This window comes from Anoplophora glabripennis, unplaced genomic scaffold (genome assembly GCF_000390285.2).
Source record: "Anoplophora glabripennis isolate ALB-LARVAE unplaced genomic scaffold, Agla_2.0 scaffold115, whole genome shotgun sequence".
Classification (NCBI taxonomy): Eukaryota; Metazoa; Arthropoda; class Insecta; order Coleoptera; family Cerambycidae; genus Anoplophora; species Anoplophora glabripennis.
Window position 1 is genome coordinate 501,573 of NW_019416234.1, and position 15,174 is coordinate 516,746.

At 32.6% G+C, this 15,174-nt stretch overlaps 2 protein-coding genes across 2 annotated transcripts in view; both read right to left on the reverse strand.

The window, feature by feature from the left end:
• Positions 1-8,972, reverse strand: part of LOC108904368 (chorion peroxidase) — a 43,777-nt gene extending 34,805 nt beyond the window's left edge. Inside the window, exons 1-5 of the mRNA XM_023455551.1 lie at positions 8,647-8,972; positions 8,527-8,537; positions 5,360-5,636; positions 3,169-3,383; positions 2,926-3,102 (exon numbers count right to left, since the gene is read on the reverse strand). Of these exons, the coding sequence (XP_023311319.1) occupies positions 2,926-3,102; positions 3,169-3,383; positions 5,360-5,636; positions 8,527-8,537; positions 8,647-8,972 (1,006 nt within the window). The remainder of the gene's footprint in view (positions 1-2,925; positions 3,103-3,168; positions 3,384-5,359; positions 5,637-8,526; positions 8,538-8,646) is intronic.
• A 3,459-nt stretch (positions 8,973-12,431) lies between these two features.
• LOC108904369 lies at positions 12,432-13,872 on the reverse strand. Its single transcript, XM_018706890.1, has 3 exons — positions 13,785-13,872; positions 13,554-13,732; positions 12,432-12,569 (listed from the first exon to the last, which is right to left on the reverse strand). Exons 1-3 carry the CDS (start codon positions 13,870-13,872, stop codon positions 12,432-12,434), a joined length of 405 nt encoding a protein of 134 aa, XP_018562406.1.
• Between the last annotated feature and the right edge of the window lie 1,302 nt (positions 13,873-15,174).

The following is a 15,174-nucleotide window of genomic DNA, read 5'->3' on the forward strand; positions in this document are numbered from 1 at the left end:
TGCATAAAATTTTCCTTTTAAATTTTTTATGTAAGCCATTTCGATGGGAAATTCAATTCTCTAAATAATTTTTCCTATGAACTATAGTGAAATTTTGCTTCGTTTTCGAGCTACAATTAAAAAACTGAAAAGGGTGCATTTTCACCCCTATCTCCAATTTCCACCCTCTAATTTAATAGCACTCCGCGGTTTTTTCATCTAAAATCACACTTTGAACGGTTCATGCAATAAAATTGCTTGAGCGTTATAGTTCCTTTTAACCCTGTTTTTTGGATATAATCAATAGCCTACACCTATTAATCCCGATAGTTTGAGGGGTATACCTAATTGAAGGAAAAATTAAAGTATATTAAAACGTGGCAATTTAACACCCACGAGTCCAATATTTATACTTAAATGTGGTAATACTTCTACCCAAATCAAAACTGAACAAGTCCTTGTTTTGGACATTGACAGCTTCTATGGACAGTTTGTGCCATCTTCAAAACAATAGGAGAAGTATACATTTTATTCTAGGTTTCTAGTTCTTCCAGAAAACTCACGAGTTCTAGATCTTAGAATTCAAATGGCAATGCAGATGCCACAAAAAATAAAAGTGGCTCAGAAATAAGCCTATTTCGAGGCGTTATTCGGTTTTTATTATTGCAACTTGTCTTTATCCTGCCTTTTTACATTCCATTTTTATAAAATGTAAAGTGAAGAAAGCTTTGTTTCGGCTGCAGAAGGTAGTGTGGGTTAATCAAAATTGAACAAGTCATTATATTACTGAGGGCAAATCTAAACAAGTCCATTCTTTCTTATCAAAACTAAACAAGTCCTGATATTTCTTGCAAATAGTTTGAAGATGAATCACTATTATTTGTTCATTCTTGGTTAATGTGGTTATCAAGATATTACTAGCTAAATTCCCAAACATATTTTTTTAGAGCAAATGGAATTGCCCTGAGAAAGAAGTGTATATTTTGAAAAATTGTATATCTTGGACTTGTCAAGTTTTGCACGGGAGGTCCTCATCAAATATGCTAAAAGTCTAAATAACACAAAAGGATAATACAAAAATAGATACACTAGTTGAAAATTTATAGGATGTACAAAAGGATGTTATTATGAATTCAATATAATTTTAATTGTTATAAGGTATCAATCAATAAAATTGTAAATAGTAGTGAAGAAGTGTTTTAATTTCAACTTTTCAAGAAATAAGAAAAAAAATTATTTAGGAAATCATGATTTCAAATTCTTGAAAATAACAGTTTTGTTATTCTAACTGTCAATTAAGGTTAGTCAATCACCTTTTTAACTTAATTTGTTGCCATACACAAAAATAAACAGCTGTTTAAAAGCTAATTAAAAAATATAGAAAGCAAAAATTAACAAATACTTAGGCAAATAAAGTTTGTACATAATTAAATAAATAAACAAATTATTATAGCAAATGCTGAAATTGTCTGTCATTTTCTTCTGTTACTCCAGTCGAATTAGAGTTTAATCATAAAAATTATTAGTAAACATGTTATTGAACTTTATGACGGAGAAGGGTATGTAGATTGATGATATCAAAAAAGTAATTAGAAAGAAGTAACGCTAAGTTGGTAAAATGCAAATAAGTTGCAAAAATACGTGTTTTTCATTTTTTTCTACTTCCAGGAAAATCCAGATGACCTATCAGAAAATTAGTTATTTTATGTTATAGGCAAATAAATTACTACAATTTAAGGTATCTGTTATCATATTTCACCAGTTTGTTAAGTGTAAAATTAAGATCGAACGCGGAAAAATAAATTCTCGAAAATTGCACATTATTATTGCATTGATGAAATTTATGGAAAAGACGGTCAATCCAAAGACCAACATGTGTAGCAAAGGCTGATTCAATTGACCGCGAAATTGTGGCTACAGGTATTTGTTAATTAATTTCGTTCGTTTTTTGCAACTAATTGTTTAATTACTAAACGGTAATTTTAGAAGTTAATATCGTAGATATAAGTAGTTGATCCAAAGAAATGCATCGAAGAAGAGAATAATTCAAAAAATTAAAATTAAGTAGCCCTTTGCAACTAACAAAGTAGGATGTGCAAAACAGCGTTATAGACAAGTTGCTCAGGAACTCGCTCTTTTTGCATTAAATAGAGCTTATTTTTACGGTAATTAAAAAAAAAGAAATCACCTACGCTTCTTTGTTCCCAAGAGAGCTTTTTTTATAACGGTAATTATTAATTAATTATTGGATGTATCGGACCGGTATTTTAGAAACAATTAAAGAAAAGATGAAACTTTTATTTTCAGAATGTTTTGCATTGGTAGTTCATGTAATAAACGCGCTATCAGCAGTAAAAGTTAACGATATAAATTTTTGAAAAACAGTACTTCTTCAGACAATTGCAAAACCAATTTCGGCACTCCTTTCCTACCCACCAAAGAAAATATGATCTTTTTTTAACTTGGCAATCGATTAAAAGAAGACATTTTTTAAATCAGTAGCAGATACTCAGGTTCAACAATCAATGGTACAGATAAATGAACTAATGTTTCAGTAGTAAGACTAGGAATATAGAACTGACTCTTCTTTCACCTACACTAAATATTTATTTTCCACATTTACTTGTTCTTTTCGCAAAAAGTGGAAAATGCAGTTTGTGTACTTTGCTTTTACTTCAACAATATATTATTTAGACTGAATGGCAGAAATTGTAGCAATTTATATTATATTCGTACTATGTTCTTGTGCATAATGGCATATTTGGAATTAAAACATATTCTTTGTGCAGGTGCCCAGATTAGGTACACTTTTTTCACCAACACAGAAAATTACCTTCTGAGATATCAGTAATGTTAACAATTCTATTAATCTATTTACTTACTTGGAAAACTATAAACAGAATACGATTCAAAGAATAAATAGAAATACAATTCACTGGAACTTACCATACGTAAAGTCGAGAGTTTGAGACATATCGTGAGACAAGAACTGCCCAAACTGCATTACCATAAGAGTGTAGTCGAGATTTGGAACATCCTTCTCCGTAAGCAGTGTTGTGCTTATTAATCTAGCACTAGGAAGTGCTTCTTCATTTAATTGAGAAAGTCGAGGTGACCATATTCCTTACATAAGAATAATAATCATATTAGACCAAAAGGTAGTGATAAATATATATTCATATATCATACCATCTTCATAATCAGGTGGCAAGAGCCTTGAAAATGGAGACAAAGGTGTACCCCAAGTAGGATAAAGGTGGTTGTTACAAGCTCCATCAATTCTACGATATTTTTCGGATGTCAATGGGCAAAGTGGTCTTTCTAAACAGTCGTGACCCAAAGGGGTTTCTCTTAAGTCTTGATCCACCATTCCCAGTTCTAATTGCAAATTGGAGATTCCTTCCCTTCAAAAATATGTAAATGGTTTAGGGTTCCTTCTCGAAAAAAGAAGTTATCCAAAAACTATTTGTTTGAGCCTTTTTGAAAAATCATTTGTTATTGGATGGGGCGATTTCTGATTAAAATGAAACAAATATTTCGAACTACTGAAAAGTATTTAAAGTGCATATTTTACTATAAAAACAAAGTGTAATTCCATTAGAGCGTGCGTGTGGTTAATACTGAAATAATTTATTGCAAGATATCTGAAGTTGGAAAATTCTGGAAAACCTATAAAATAAGCATTTCCCTTTTCTGACAATAATCAAGATGAAACTGTGTATTAAATTCGAGGCACATTATATTTTTAGATCATTTTTACAAAAAAAAATATTTAAGCTAAGTATATTAATAAAAACAGTGACAGTAATGTTTAAAATAATCTACAATCATTCTGATTTTTTACTTGAATGTAGGCAAAAATGATCGTGAATTTTTATAAATCGTAAAATATAACTTGTATCTGAAAATTTACAATGCACAAATACGAAAAACAATAGGTATGCCTATATAGAAAATGTTGTACAGCAAAAGAAAGGAATAAACCGGTGACTTTGGATAAAACTCCTGAAACAGGTCAATTTTTATTACGTTCTGCGAAATAATTGTTTTACATATGACGTCATCTGTGTAACAGTTATGACGTTATCAATGTTTTTTTTAATACAAATGTCTTTTGAAAGGTCTTGTATTTATAAAAAAAACATCGATCATACAAATGATATCGCAAGTAAGATAAATATCTCGCAGAACACACTTTTAAAAATAAAAATTGACCTGTTTCAGGATTTACGAAACAATGAATTTACACCATACTGTATATTGAATATACCAGAACTTATAATTTATACCGGACAATACGATTAACAAAACTTTAAACAATTAAAAATGTATTGGGTTTCTACCAGAAGTAACCGTTTAACATTTTTATTTTTTACTTTACAGGGAAAAGTGTCCTATAGAAGTTGTAAATCCTTTGCACGTACCCGAAAAATAAATTTTTCTGCTAATACTATTAAAATTAAATTAAATTGTAATAAAGAGAGACCGATAATAATTAAATTGAAATGCATGAAAAAACCTATTTTTTATACGGGTTGTTTTTGATGTTACACTGAAGATATTTAGAGATATTTAAATTTTTTGAATTTTTACGATGTATTTTTTTTTTTCAAACAATAGTGGTAAACAGGTTCTAATTTTCAAGGTGTCATAAGTCATACGTCTTTTTTCAAAAATGAATTTTTGAAGCCCTCACAGGACTACACCACATTTATAGGAAACTTTTTAAGTTCCCCTAAAGTCAACAATAAAAAAAATACCGCGTTGATTATATCCGGTGTTATTAGTTCGAATTATAATAACGAGTCGAAACAGAGCTCTGCTGCCATCTATTAGGAGGTAATATAAGTTTACATGATGCGTTTTAGCAGGCAGTATTTTTAGTAAAGATTACTATTTCATTATTTAGATAACATATAAAAGTTCAACTTGATTTTTAATATTTTTACACTTGTAAGCCGTCTATATATAAAAACATAGATAAACCTCATTACATAGGAATACATCTAGAATAACATAATCTTCTAAACTGATTTCCTTCGTTATCTACATTAAATCAGATTAATTTAGAAAAACCAAGATTCATATTTTGATATCATGGAAAAAGGCAATTGAAAAGGTATAGCACACTCCTACAGGAATGTGAATAATATATTCACCTACGGTGATGCACATAGTTATAACACGAGAATTGGAGGTGACCTCAGACTTCCCTACCCAAGATTGAAAGCCACTCATTGTCATTTAAATAAGGTAGATGATAGTCTGTAAATTTACGGAACATCATAGGAATATGAATGTGAGATCGATTGGATATAGGAAATTTTATGCATTAGCTAAAAACTAATACTAATATTATTTTATTTATTTACATTCTCACCTATCTTTGAAAGCCTTCGTAGCAAGAGCAATTTCCATTGCCTTCGTGGACATGTGCGTCACATCCGTTAGATCTGCCATATTAAACCTCCTAGAATTACGATAGTGGCCATAACTAGCTGATCCTGGATCAAGAATTGATCTCCTAGAAAACAGCAGTTGGACTTCTTTAGAATGCAGCTCCGCAAGTTCATGTCTGGTTCTCCTGCTGACGGCCCTCAACGCCGCTAAATCTAACTTTTTAAGGTGATGGTGCCGGCCTTTGTCCTTGAACGGTTCTGTTTAGATACGTCACAGTATTTAATTACAATACATTTATATAAGTTTGTAAAGCAGTCGACAAATTGAAAAATAAGGTCATACGTGCATCATTAAAAAATGACACGTATACGAGGTTTGATCAAAAAGTAACGAGAATTGTTAATTTTCTCAATAAGTATTTATTTAGTCTTCAATTTTTATCCCATCCCCTTTTCTCATCTATAGCTGAAAAACATTTTCCTTTGAGTATCTTTTTGAGTTTGGGAAGTAGGAAAAGTCACAGGGGTCATGTCCGTAGAATAGGGCGGTTGCGGCATCACAACGATGTTGTGTTTCGTCAAGAACTGTTGGATAAGCAAAGCTACATGCATTGTCGTGGTGCAAAATCCATAAGTTATATCTCGTGTTCTTGTCTTTTTCTCCTGATTATCTCACGGAAATTGCGCAAAACTTGTAGGTAGTACTCCTAGTTAATTATACGACCAGGTAGTAAAAATTCGTGATGAACTACTCCGTTGTAGTCGAAGAAAACGGTTAGAAGGATCTTCATATTGACCAGATCTTCGATTTCCTCTTGGTCTTCCCGAAAAAAATGGTACTATTGATAAATTCATGACAGTGACATAGTATCGCCGCCAAAGTATTTCTTTGACATTTTGAATGCTTAGCTGCACTTAATTCCGTTTTTAACACAAAATGTCAGACATTTTGCCACACAAAAAATCGACAAAAACATACATGTCTTACTGATTCGCACGCTAAAGACAGACTAAGCGTGTTATCTGCCTAAACATTGACAGGTACGTTACTGACAGTGGTAATATACAAAAAAAGAATCAACTTGATAAGAAAGATACAATACGTGCAATTTGAAAATTCCTGTTACTCTTTGAACGAACTTCGTATACGGGTGTGCCATTTAACTCTCCCGCTGCCAATATCTCCGAAATAAAGAAATTTATTTTAGTTCCGGAAACTGGGGTTGTTAGGTCCCTCGAATAGCTTCAAATTGCAATTAGAATTGTTAGTTCAAATCTTTCTGTATAGATGGCGTGGCTATACTAAAATTGTTTTGAAACATCCTTAAATTTTGTAACTTTATCGCAATATTTACTTGTTTTCGAGATATGTCGACTTCAATATGCAATGTATGATATTATTTTATTATTATTATTTTATTTAAATCACACTGAGACAAAATATTCTTTTGAAATATTGTTATAATGGTTCCTACTAACAAAAAATAAATTATACAAAGCAAATGATTTATGGTTCCAGCAAGATGGAGTGAACCCCATTATACCAATATTTTAAAAGAATAATATGTTTCAATATGATTTAAATAAAATAATGGATTTTCCTGTTACATCGTATACTGCATATTGAAGTCGACATGTCTCGAAAACAAGTAAATATTGGGAAAAACTTTATATTACTAAAATTACTTAAAATTTAACGATCTTTCAGATCCACGTTTCAGGAATCAAAACATTTTTTAGTGTCGCCACGCCATCTATACAGAAGGAGTTGAACTAACAATTCTAACTGCAATTTAAAGCTATTCCAGGTACCTAACAGCCTCAGTTTCCGGAACTAAAATAAATTTCTTCATTCCGGAGATATTGGCAACGGGAGTGTTAAGTGGCACACCCTGTATAATCTTTAACAAGTTTTGTACGATTACTGCAACGTGTGGATCAGTTTCGACGTTACTTGGGGATTTCTCGTATTTCTCTAGGAGATGTATGGAGGTTGATCTATCTCGATCTTAGAGAAACATTTAATGGCAAAAATCGCATCACGATATCTTGAACTGTTTGAGATACAGGCCGTGCTTATTTTTGGAAAATATTTGATTTTTGTGAGTCAGTTTTTTGTTAATATTCAGTTTAACATTATTTAATGAGACTCCTTATACATATGGTTCTTGAATTTTGAAATATACGTAAAATTTCCTTTTTTGTTATGTTGTATATAAAAAAATGTTTGATGTGAAACACCAACAATATAATATAATTTAATGGTTGTATCTAATATTGCAAAAAAAACTTAATGGGATACTGTGTCTGGGTCTGCGAGGACACGCATATGAAAGGAAATTTAAGTAGGTTTTAAAATAGGAAAACATTAATAAGAAACATGGTGCTGGAAAAATATCTAAATTTTTACGAAAAAAATTTCACACATTCAAAAACTTCCAAATGAAAAACATCTAGTATTTCTTAAACGAATAAAGAAACATCCTGGTGCCAAATATAATTAGTAATAATAAAATTTTTGTGAGGCTTAGTATATTTACCAATACTATAAAACTGAATTAGAGATATATTTTTATGTTAAAGGTTAAGCAGTATCATATATCCTCATTAATGGTTAGGTATCTGAACTTATTATTTTATGTCTACCAATTACCATTTATTAGCATTTGATTTAGCATATTAAGAATATGTGAAAATTAATATACAAGGCTACTAAAAACTGAATGAACAGAATGTACAGCAAAAGCGAAAATAAATTAGATAGTTCTAATAAATATGTCTTAAATGTCCTTACTAAGATAAAGGTTTATAGTCCGTTGTAATAAAAATAAAAATGTTAAAATAAGATTATGAGAAAAAACACAACAGAAATTATTGGTTATAGGTAACAACAAAGTGATCAAGAATTGTAAAATATGGAATGATACAGAAAATACTTCAAAACCCTCATTTACATGACTCTGCATTATAAAAAATTGTTAATAATTTCTTCAATTTATATAGTAATACAGGGTATTAAAAGGAAAAATTAAATTAGAGGTATTTATCTCACTTTCCGCCATTCTACCTTTTCTACCCTAAACATGTCTACAAAGCTCTTCAATCGCCCTGAATATTGATAATAATTTTTTTTAAGATACCTCGATACCTTGGGTTTCACTTAAAAAAAATAATAAGTTATGTAGCGTAGAAGTGTTACAATTTATTGTTTAATATACTGAAGCTTAAATTATACTTTATTAAACCAAGAAAGTCAATAAATAATTACTTTAATGTCTTACCTGTGTGATTTTGTCCAGTCTTGCAACAAATGCCTTTGCTTCCTCCAACCAACTCACAATATTTTTTTGATGTCAGCCTCACATGTGCTGGGCAACTTATGAAGTTAACACACACAGAACCACCGGTACAGCTCCCTGCATAAGGCCGCGTATGTCTAGGTGCAGGAGTAAAATGTTGTTTTTTGGTAGTAAATACATTGGGAATGGTACTGTGCAACAAATGAGACCTTCCGACACTATGATTTACAGCTACATGACTAGATATTTGTTTAATATAAAATATTGTTATTAGTAAACGGTTTAACCACTTCATACTTCAAAAATTCAAATAAAGTAGTGTACGGCCGCAGCTGTTTTATCATTTTCTGAAGAATCAAGAACTAAAGTTTTTTTTAGTTGTTTCATTTTTTGTTTATAGTATTTTTAGTTTATTTTTTGTTTTGAATAGGATAATGCCAATTGTTGAACTGGATTTAATGTATAAAGAAATCTAGAACTGGAAAGTAACCTGGTTTACTTGCCGTAAGATGTCCTGACTTCCCCAGTCCATAACAATATTAACCAATTTTATGATAAATAACATCTACAGTTTCGCTTGATGACTTGAAACATGAATATCAAATGATGACACCATTGCTATTTTTTTTTAATGGATAATTACTAATTTATTAATAATATTCTAAAGAATCCATACAACAAAAATTAATTGTTAGCAATTTAAAAAATCAATGGCATTATCTGCAGGTTTCCAATTATTAATATGTCGATTAACATAAAATGTATAATATTAACGCAGCTTTGTTTTCACTAATGTAATAGCCTGGAGACTTATAAATCTGGAGACGGTGTATACAGGGTATCCCACAAACTGCTGGGATCACAATAAACTGATTAAAAAAAAATCAAAATCGTTTTTTTCTTAATAACTTCGACGATTTTTGAGAGACTTGACATGGATATTATTTACATATTCCACTGCAATTATTACGAGTTGGTAGAGATTTGTTCACAACGCAAAACAATTGATAAACGATGTTGCCAACATGCCTTAATTTTATTACAGATCATACGTTTAAATTGCCTTCCCGATTATTTTTGTATGTACCTATTATTTTTTTTAACATAAACAATATCCTTCGTACTATACTAGAAAAAGAAATTTATCGTATTACATCTAGAGGTCGTGGTGGTTATTAACAGGAGCATTTTAATATCATCCAAAAATTTGTTGTTTAATTACTAACGCACACTTCTACAATAATGAGGTGAAACATTTAATTGCAACCACATATATGGCTATGGCAACATAAACTTTTAAATGATAAATTATTTCCAAATTGTTGGAAACGCTGAGGCTAAATTGCTTCTGTTAGGTGACCACCAGGATCCCCAGATTTTAATCCAATGGATTTCTTCTAATACGAAGTATATTGTATATGCTGAAGAAATTTAGATATAGAACGCTCATGGCAGCTATTCAATTTTGATAGGGAAAAGGCATCTTTCGAAACATAAGATTTTGAAAATAAATAAAATCGCATTTGCGTCAATGAGGGAAGAGAACACTTATTAAATTAGTTTTTTCATATAAAAACTAGTCAATCGATCGAAGACCGAAAAAAAGAAAGCACACTGTATTGTTAAACATGACACTTCTGTATGTAATCGTTATATTTTTTTCAGAATTAGTTTAATAACTTTAGCATTTGTTTGACATTATATTAGAAATATTGTTTAAAATGTGTTTTATATTTTGTTATATCTGTATGCTTCTGTCCTGGTATTAATTTCCAAAATTCTTGTTTTAGCTTTAGACCAGGCAATAAAGAACGATTTACCCCAAAATATCTAAATTTTCGCGGCCTGGTCCGATTTTAATGCGGTTTTTTGCATTTTGTTCAGAAAGACCGTCGGAAAAAAGTCCCGCCTTTTTTATTATCAGGAAGTGGCGGAAATGCATCGCGGGTGCATAAAGTGCATCTAGAAGTGCATCGCATCCGAGAAACTTGCCAAAGTGCACGAAATACCGCAAAAATTGGTACGGGGGCTCGTGGATTGCAATGACTGGAAAAATGGATCTCGGGGGTTTTCGCGGGTGCTGATTCCGAATTCGAGGGTGAAAAATATCCCCTGTGCTCGTGGAGGTGGAGGGGAGGGCGGGTACGAAATCTAAAGTTCTGGAAATAACTGGGAAAATGTATCTCGGGCGTTTTCGCGGGTGCTGATTCCGAATCTGAGGGTGAAAAATATCCCCTGTGCTCGTGGAGGGGTCGGTGGTGGGTAGGGGGAGGGTTATAATATTCATGAACTGGTAACATGGAATAAAGAGTATTTTGGGGATAGAAAATTATAACGTGTGATGTTAGTGATATATTAGGACAATCAGGCCCCGGGGGAAAAATGAGAAGAGCACGAAATTCGATAATATTCTGAGATGCTGCATTTCGAAATTCCCGCCGTATACGCTCTCGAATCTCAGGTATACGGATGCGCGCAGCTGTCTGGCGGTACCTATACATAACAGTGGAATTTTTAGGGAGGAGTCCCAGAAAAGAGGAAGAGACAGATGAAGTGAGGATGCGCACATACATGTATATTGTATACGCAGTAAGTGAAATCAGAAATAGTCATCGGACGCATTTGGCAGGGTCAGATTCGGAATCAGCACCGGCAAAAACCCCTGAGATCCATTTTTCCAGTAATTTCGAGAACTTTAGATTTCATACACCCCCCCCCCCCGTGCCCCCCGCACCCCCCAGGCGCCCCCACCTTCACGAGCACAGGGGATATTTTTCACTCTCGAATTCGGAATCAGCACCACCCGCGAAAACCCCCGAGATCCATTTTTCCAGTCATTTCAGGAACTTTAGATTTCATATCCCCCCCCTACCACCCACCGCACCCTTCACGAGCACAGGGGATATTTTTCACCCTCAAATTCGGAATCAGCACCCGCGAAAACCCCCGAGATCCATTTTTCCAGTCATTCGGAGAACCTTGCAATCCACGTGCCCCCCGCGCCCCCCAGGCGGCCGGAAGTCGCCCCCCGGGGGATCGGGTGGACTGGATATATGCATATTCGAATTCTGCGCCCCCCAAAACCCCCGAGTACCAATTTTTGCGGTATTTCGTGCACTTTGGCAAGTTTCTCGGATGCGATGCACTTCTAGATGCACTTTATGCACCCGCGATGCATTTCCGCCACTTCCGGATAATAAAAAAGGCGGGACTTTTTTCCGACGGTCTTTCTGAACAAAATGCAAAAAACCGCATTAAAATCGGACCGGGCCGCGAAAATCTAGATATTTTTCTCTTTATTGCCTGGTCTACTTCATCTCCAAAACTATGCAATTAATTTTTTAAAAGATAAAATAATCTCGAACAAATGATGTACCTACCACAGTTAAAAACAATTAATAGGCGTATTTACAAAAAGTAGGGGAGGATAAAAGGTCAGGACAACCCGTTTTTTCTTTGTTTTTAGTAATGAACAAATTTCTATAAACTCGTAACAACTTCAATAAAATAAATAGCAACCGTGTTAAATTTAAGGGCAACACCTCGAAAATAAAATCAAAGTTATTAAGGAAAAACGATTACGAAACTTCTTTGTTAACGCCATGTATCTTTTAAATGAATAATATTAGTTGAATAAGGAATAGACTTTGTCTACTATAGGCAGAGTTTTATTTCGAGACATTTTAAAACAGTATTTTATAGTATTTAATAATTATCACGCATAATTTGAACAGAAGCATGGTGTGCCCTACATTTACAAATGTTGATCCAGTGTAGAACAAGAGGTAGTGTTTGCAGAATCATCCGTCAGTGAAGGTCGTTTCTTCCTTCTGTCTATGTATACCATGTTGGGCTCATTCAGAATTAGTACATCTTCATACACGTGCAAAGGCTGAAAGTGATATATGATGTTTATTAATAATTTCGAAAGTATGTTCTGTATCTTGGTTTTCAGGTAGCAATTGCCAATTGGTAAACAATTTCCGGATTGCCACATCATGTGTTTAGGCTAGTTAACATTTCGATACATACCGTTCTCCCCTTCAGAAGAAACTCTGAAAATGAACATTGCTTTCTGTAGTTTTTGTGTATATATTTTTTGCTGTGTGCTGATCAGTAACGTTCCGGTGTATCGTTTGAAATCATTGGCTTGCGACATTCCCGTTCATGATTATTTTTATATTGGAGTCTATTCCAGTTGAAATCATTTTGATTTTTTTTTAGTTTCCATTATTTCTTTCTAGAACCTTAGTCAAAATATTTTTTCTGTGTTTTCCAACTTCTCGTTCATCTCCGTTGGTATCGATTCTTTAAGCTGGTGGTAGAGTGGCAGTAGATACAGTATAGACAGAGTACAGAGATGGCTACTTTTATCTTTCTTTGGGTGTTACAAACAGCAATAATATTGTTTCCTTATAAGACAGTACATCTTTGCAAATAACGTTGTTGGCATATATTTCTTCTTTTCTACGATCTTAAGCATCTTCCTAACAACTTGTTCAATATTTCCAGTATATATCCGTTTCCCCTGATGACTAACTTCTGCCTCGTATATTGTGCGTGCTCGATACACTAAAGTGTAGATAATACTTTGTTCCCGAGCAGATTATAGTGAGACTCAAAAAATTCAGATACCTATTCATAAATAGGTTTATAATTACTTGGAATTTACATATGACTCGTATGTAAAAATCAAAGACCGGAATTTTTCTCCCGTTTCAGAGTTCCTCCTGAAGAAGAGACTGATATGTCTCTTGAGTCAGTTCAGATATTGATTTGCTTTTGAAATAAACAATTTAAACAAACAATCGTTGTTAGTCGAGGATTTTAGTCCTTATATTGGACACAATATTAGGCAAAACATTTTTTTTCTTACCACAAACTTCTTTAAGGGAACTAACTGAGGTGGTGGTAGTTTATTAAAGGGTTCCCTAATTTTTTTGCTCTGCAACATTAACAGGATAAACCACATGTAGTCACTCCTTATGACCATTTGTTCCGTTGTTTTATCCATATCTATTAATTTATCAAACCACGTCTGTATCATTTTTCTTTCTAGAAGCAAATATTCTTAGCCATTTGAGTTATTAGATAAACTTTTACTTACCACTGGGATTTAAAAGCTGCTGTAGTGCTTTCGCGAGTCTTGTGTTATAATAAAAATGTTCATTCAGTGCTTTTATTGGGTTCGACATTATCCTAATACTTAAAATTTACACCAAGCGCTATTTTAGGTAACGGAAATGGATCATTTGTGACAATTTTGACACTGGGATGATGATGACGATGACACATTGTTTTGACGTATTGACAATCGCTTTTATTGCTTTTCATAATAGTCCAGGCGATATCTGTTTCGGGTTGGGTAAAACGCATATGATCGGAGATTTTTGTGTTAACGGCTTCTAAATAACATCAGAAATGATAATTTTTCTATGCAAATATAAAAAACGTGGGCTTAATTTTTATTGCAAAAAAGTATAAAAAAACAGCAAAAAAATTCATTTTTTTCTTGGATTTCTCGGCGACAACTTAGCAACTATTCATTTTAGACAAAAATGGAAAAGGAACAAAAGTTTTGTAATTAAATTTTAATCAAGATAGAGCAAGTTGCAATTCGAAAATATAATTATTGTTATTGCAAAAATCGGAAAAATCATTTAAAATATTGCAAAAAATGCTAGTTTATTTGTCAATTTTTTTCAGACACTTGAATAATACCTAGGATCTTCATACTTTTCCCAATTAAACTTCTTAGTGCATAGAATCATCACACCAAATTTCATCCAATTCGGTTCGATAGTTTTTACATAATAATTGTTTAATTTTTTTATTTTTTTTAAATTAAAAAATTTTCAAAATCAAATTTCTAAAAATCTAAAGCCTTTGAATACTTGAAAATTTCACCACAAAAAGAAGAGCTCTCAAGCTTTAAAATGCTTTTTGAAAAATTCAAATCGGACGATTAGGTGAGCCGTGGTGATTGTTTAAACATTTTCGCAATTTTCACGCTTATAAACAATTGCAATAATTTAATGTTTTTTCAAATTTTTTTTTATTTTAAAATATGGTTTGAAAGTACTCGGAAAGGCGAGTATTTAAAAAAAAACCTGATGATCCGCCCATTATTTTCGGAGTTATAGCCCGTTAAAGTTAACCCTTATTTACAGCAAAACTATAAGGGCTGTTTTTTGAACCAATAGGTTTGTTATTCCGAGTACTTTCCAGATATAAATTTTCAAAATTTGCAATCACGGGCGTCCCATTTAAAATGTCACTCAAAGATATTCAAGACCGCGTGAAATCAATGAGGTATCAGTGGTGGGGGGAGCAAACACACAGCTACTCCGATCTGAATTCTCGAGTTCAAAATTGCGACACTCGGAAAAATTTCACTTATCTCAGCGTCTAATGGACCAATTTCGATGATTTTTTTTTAAATCGATGTCTCGCAACTAAAAAATTCAATTATCATATTTTCAACTACATTTTATTAT

What these genes read in the sequence shown, in the direction of transcription:
- LOC108904369 (XM_018706890.1), bottom strand. Translation starts at nt 13,872, where the DNA reads ATGTCGAACCCAATAAAAGCACTGAATGAACATTTTTATTATAACACA. An exon ending in GCAGCTTTTAAATCCCAGTG is followed by an intron (nt 13,733 to 13,784) that starts GTAAGTAAAAGT and finishes ATTTGCTTCTAG; the next exon opens with AAAGAAAAATGATACAGACG. An exon ending in TTCCCTTAAAGAAGTTTGTG is followed by an intron (nt 12,570 to 13,553) that starts GTAAGAAAAAAA and finishes TATCACTTTCAG; the next exon opens with CCTTTGCACGTGTATGAAGA.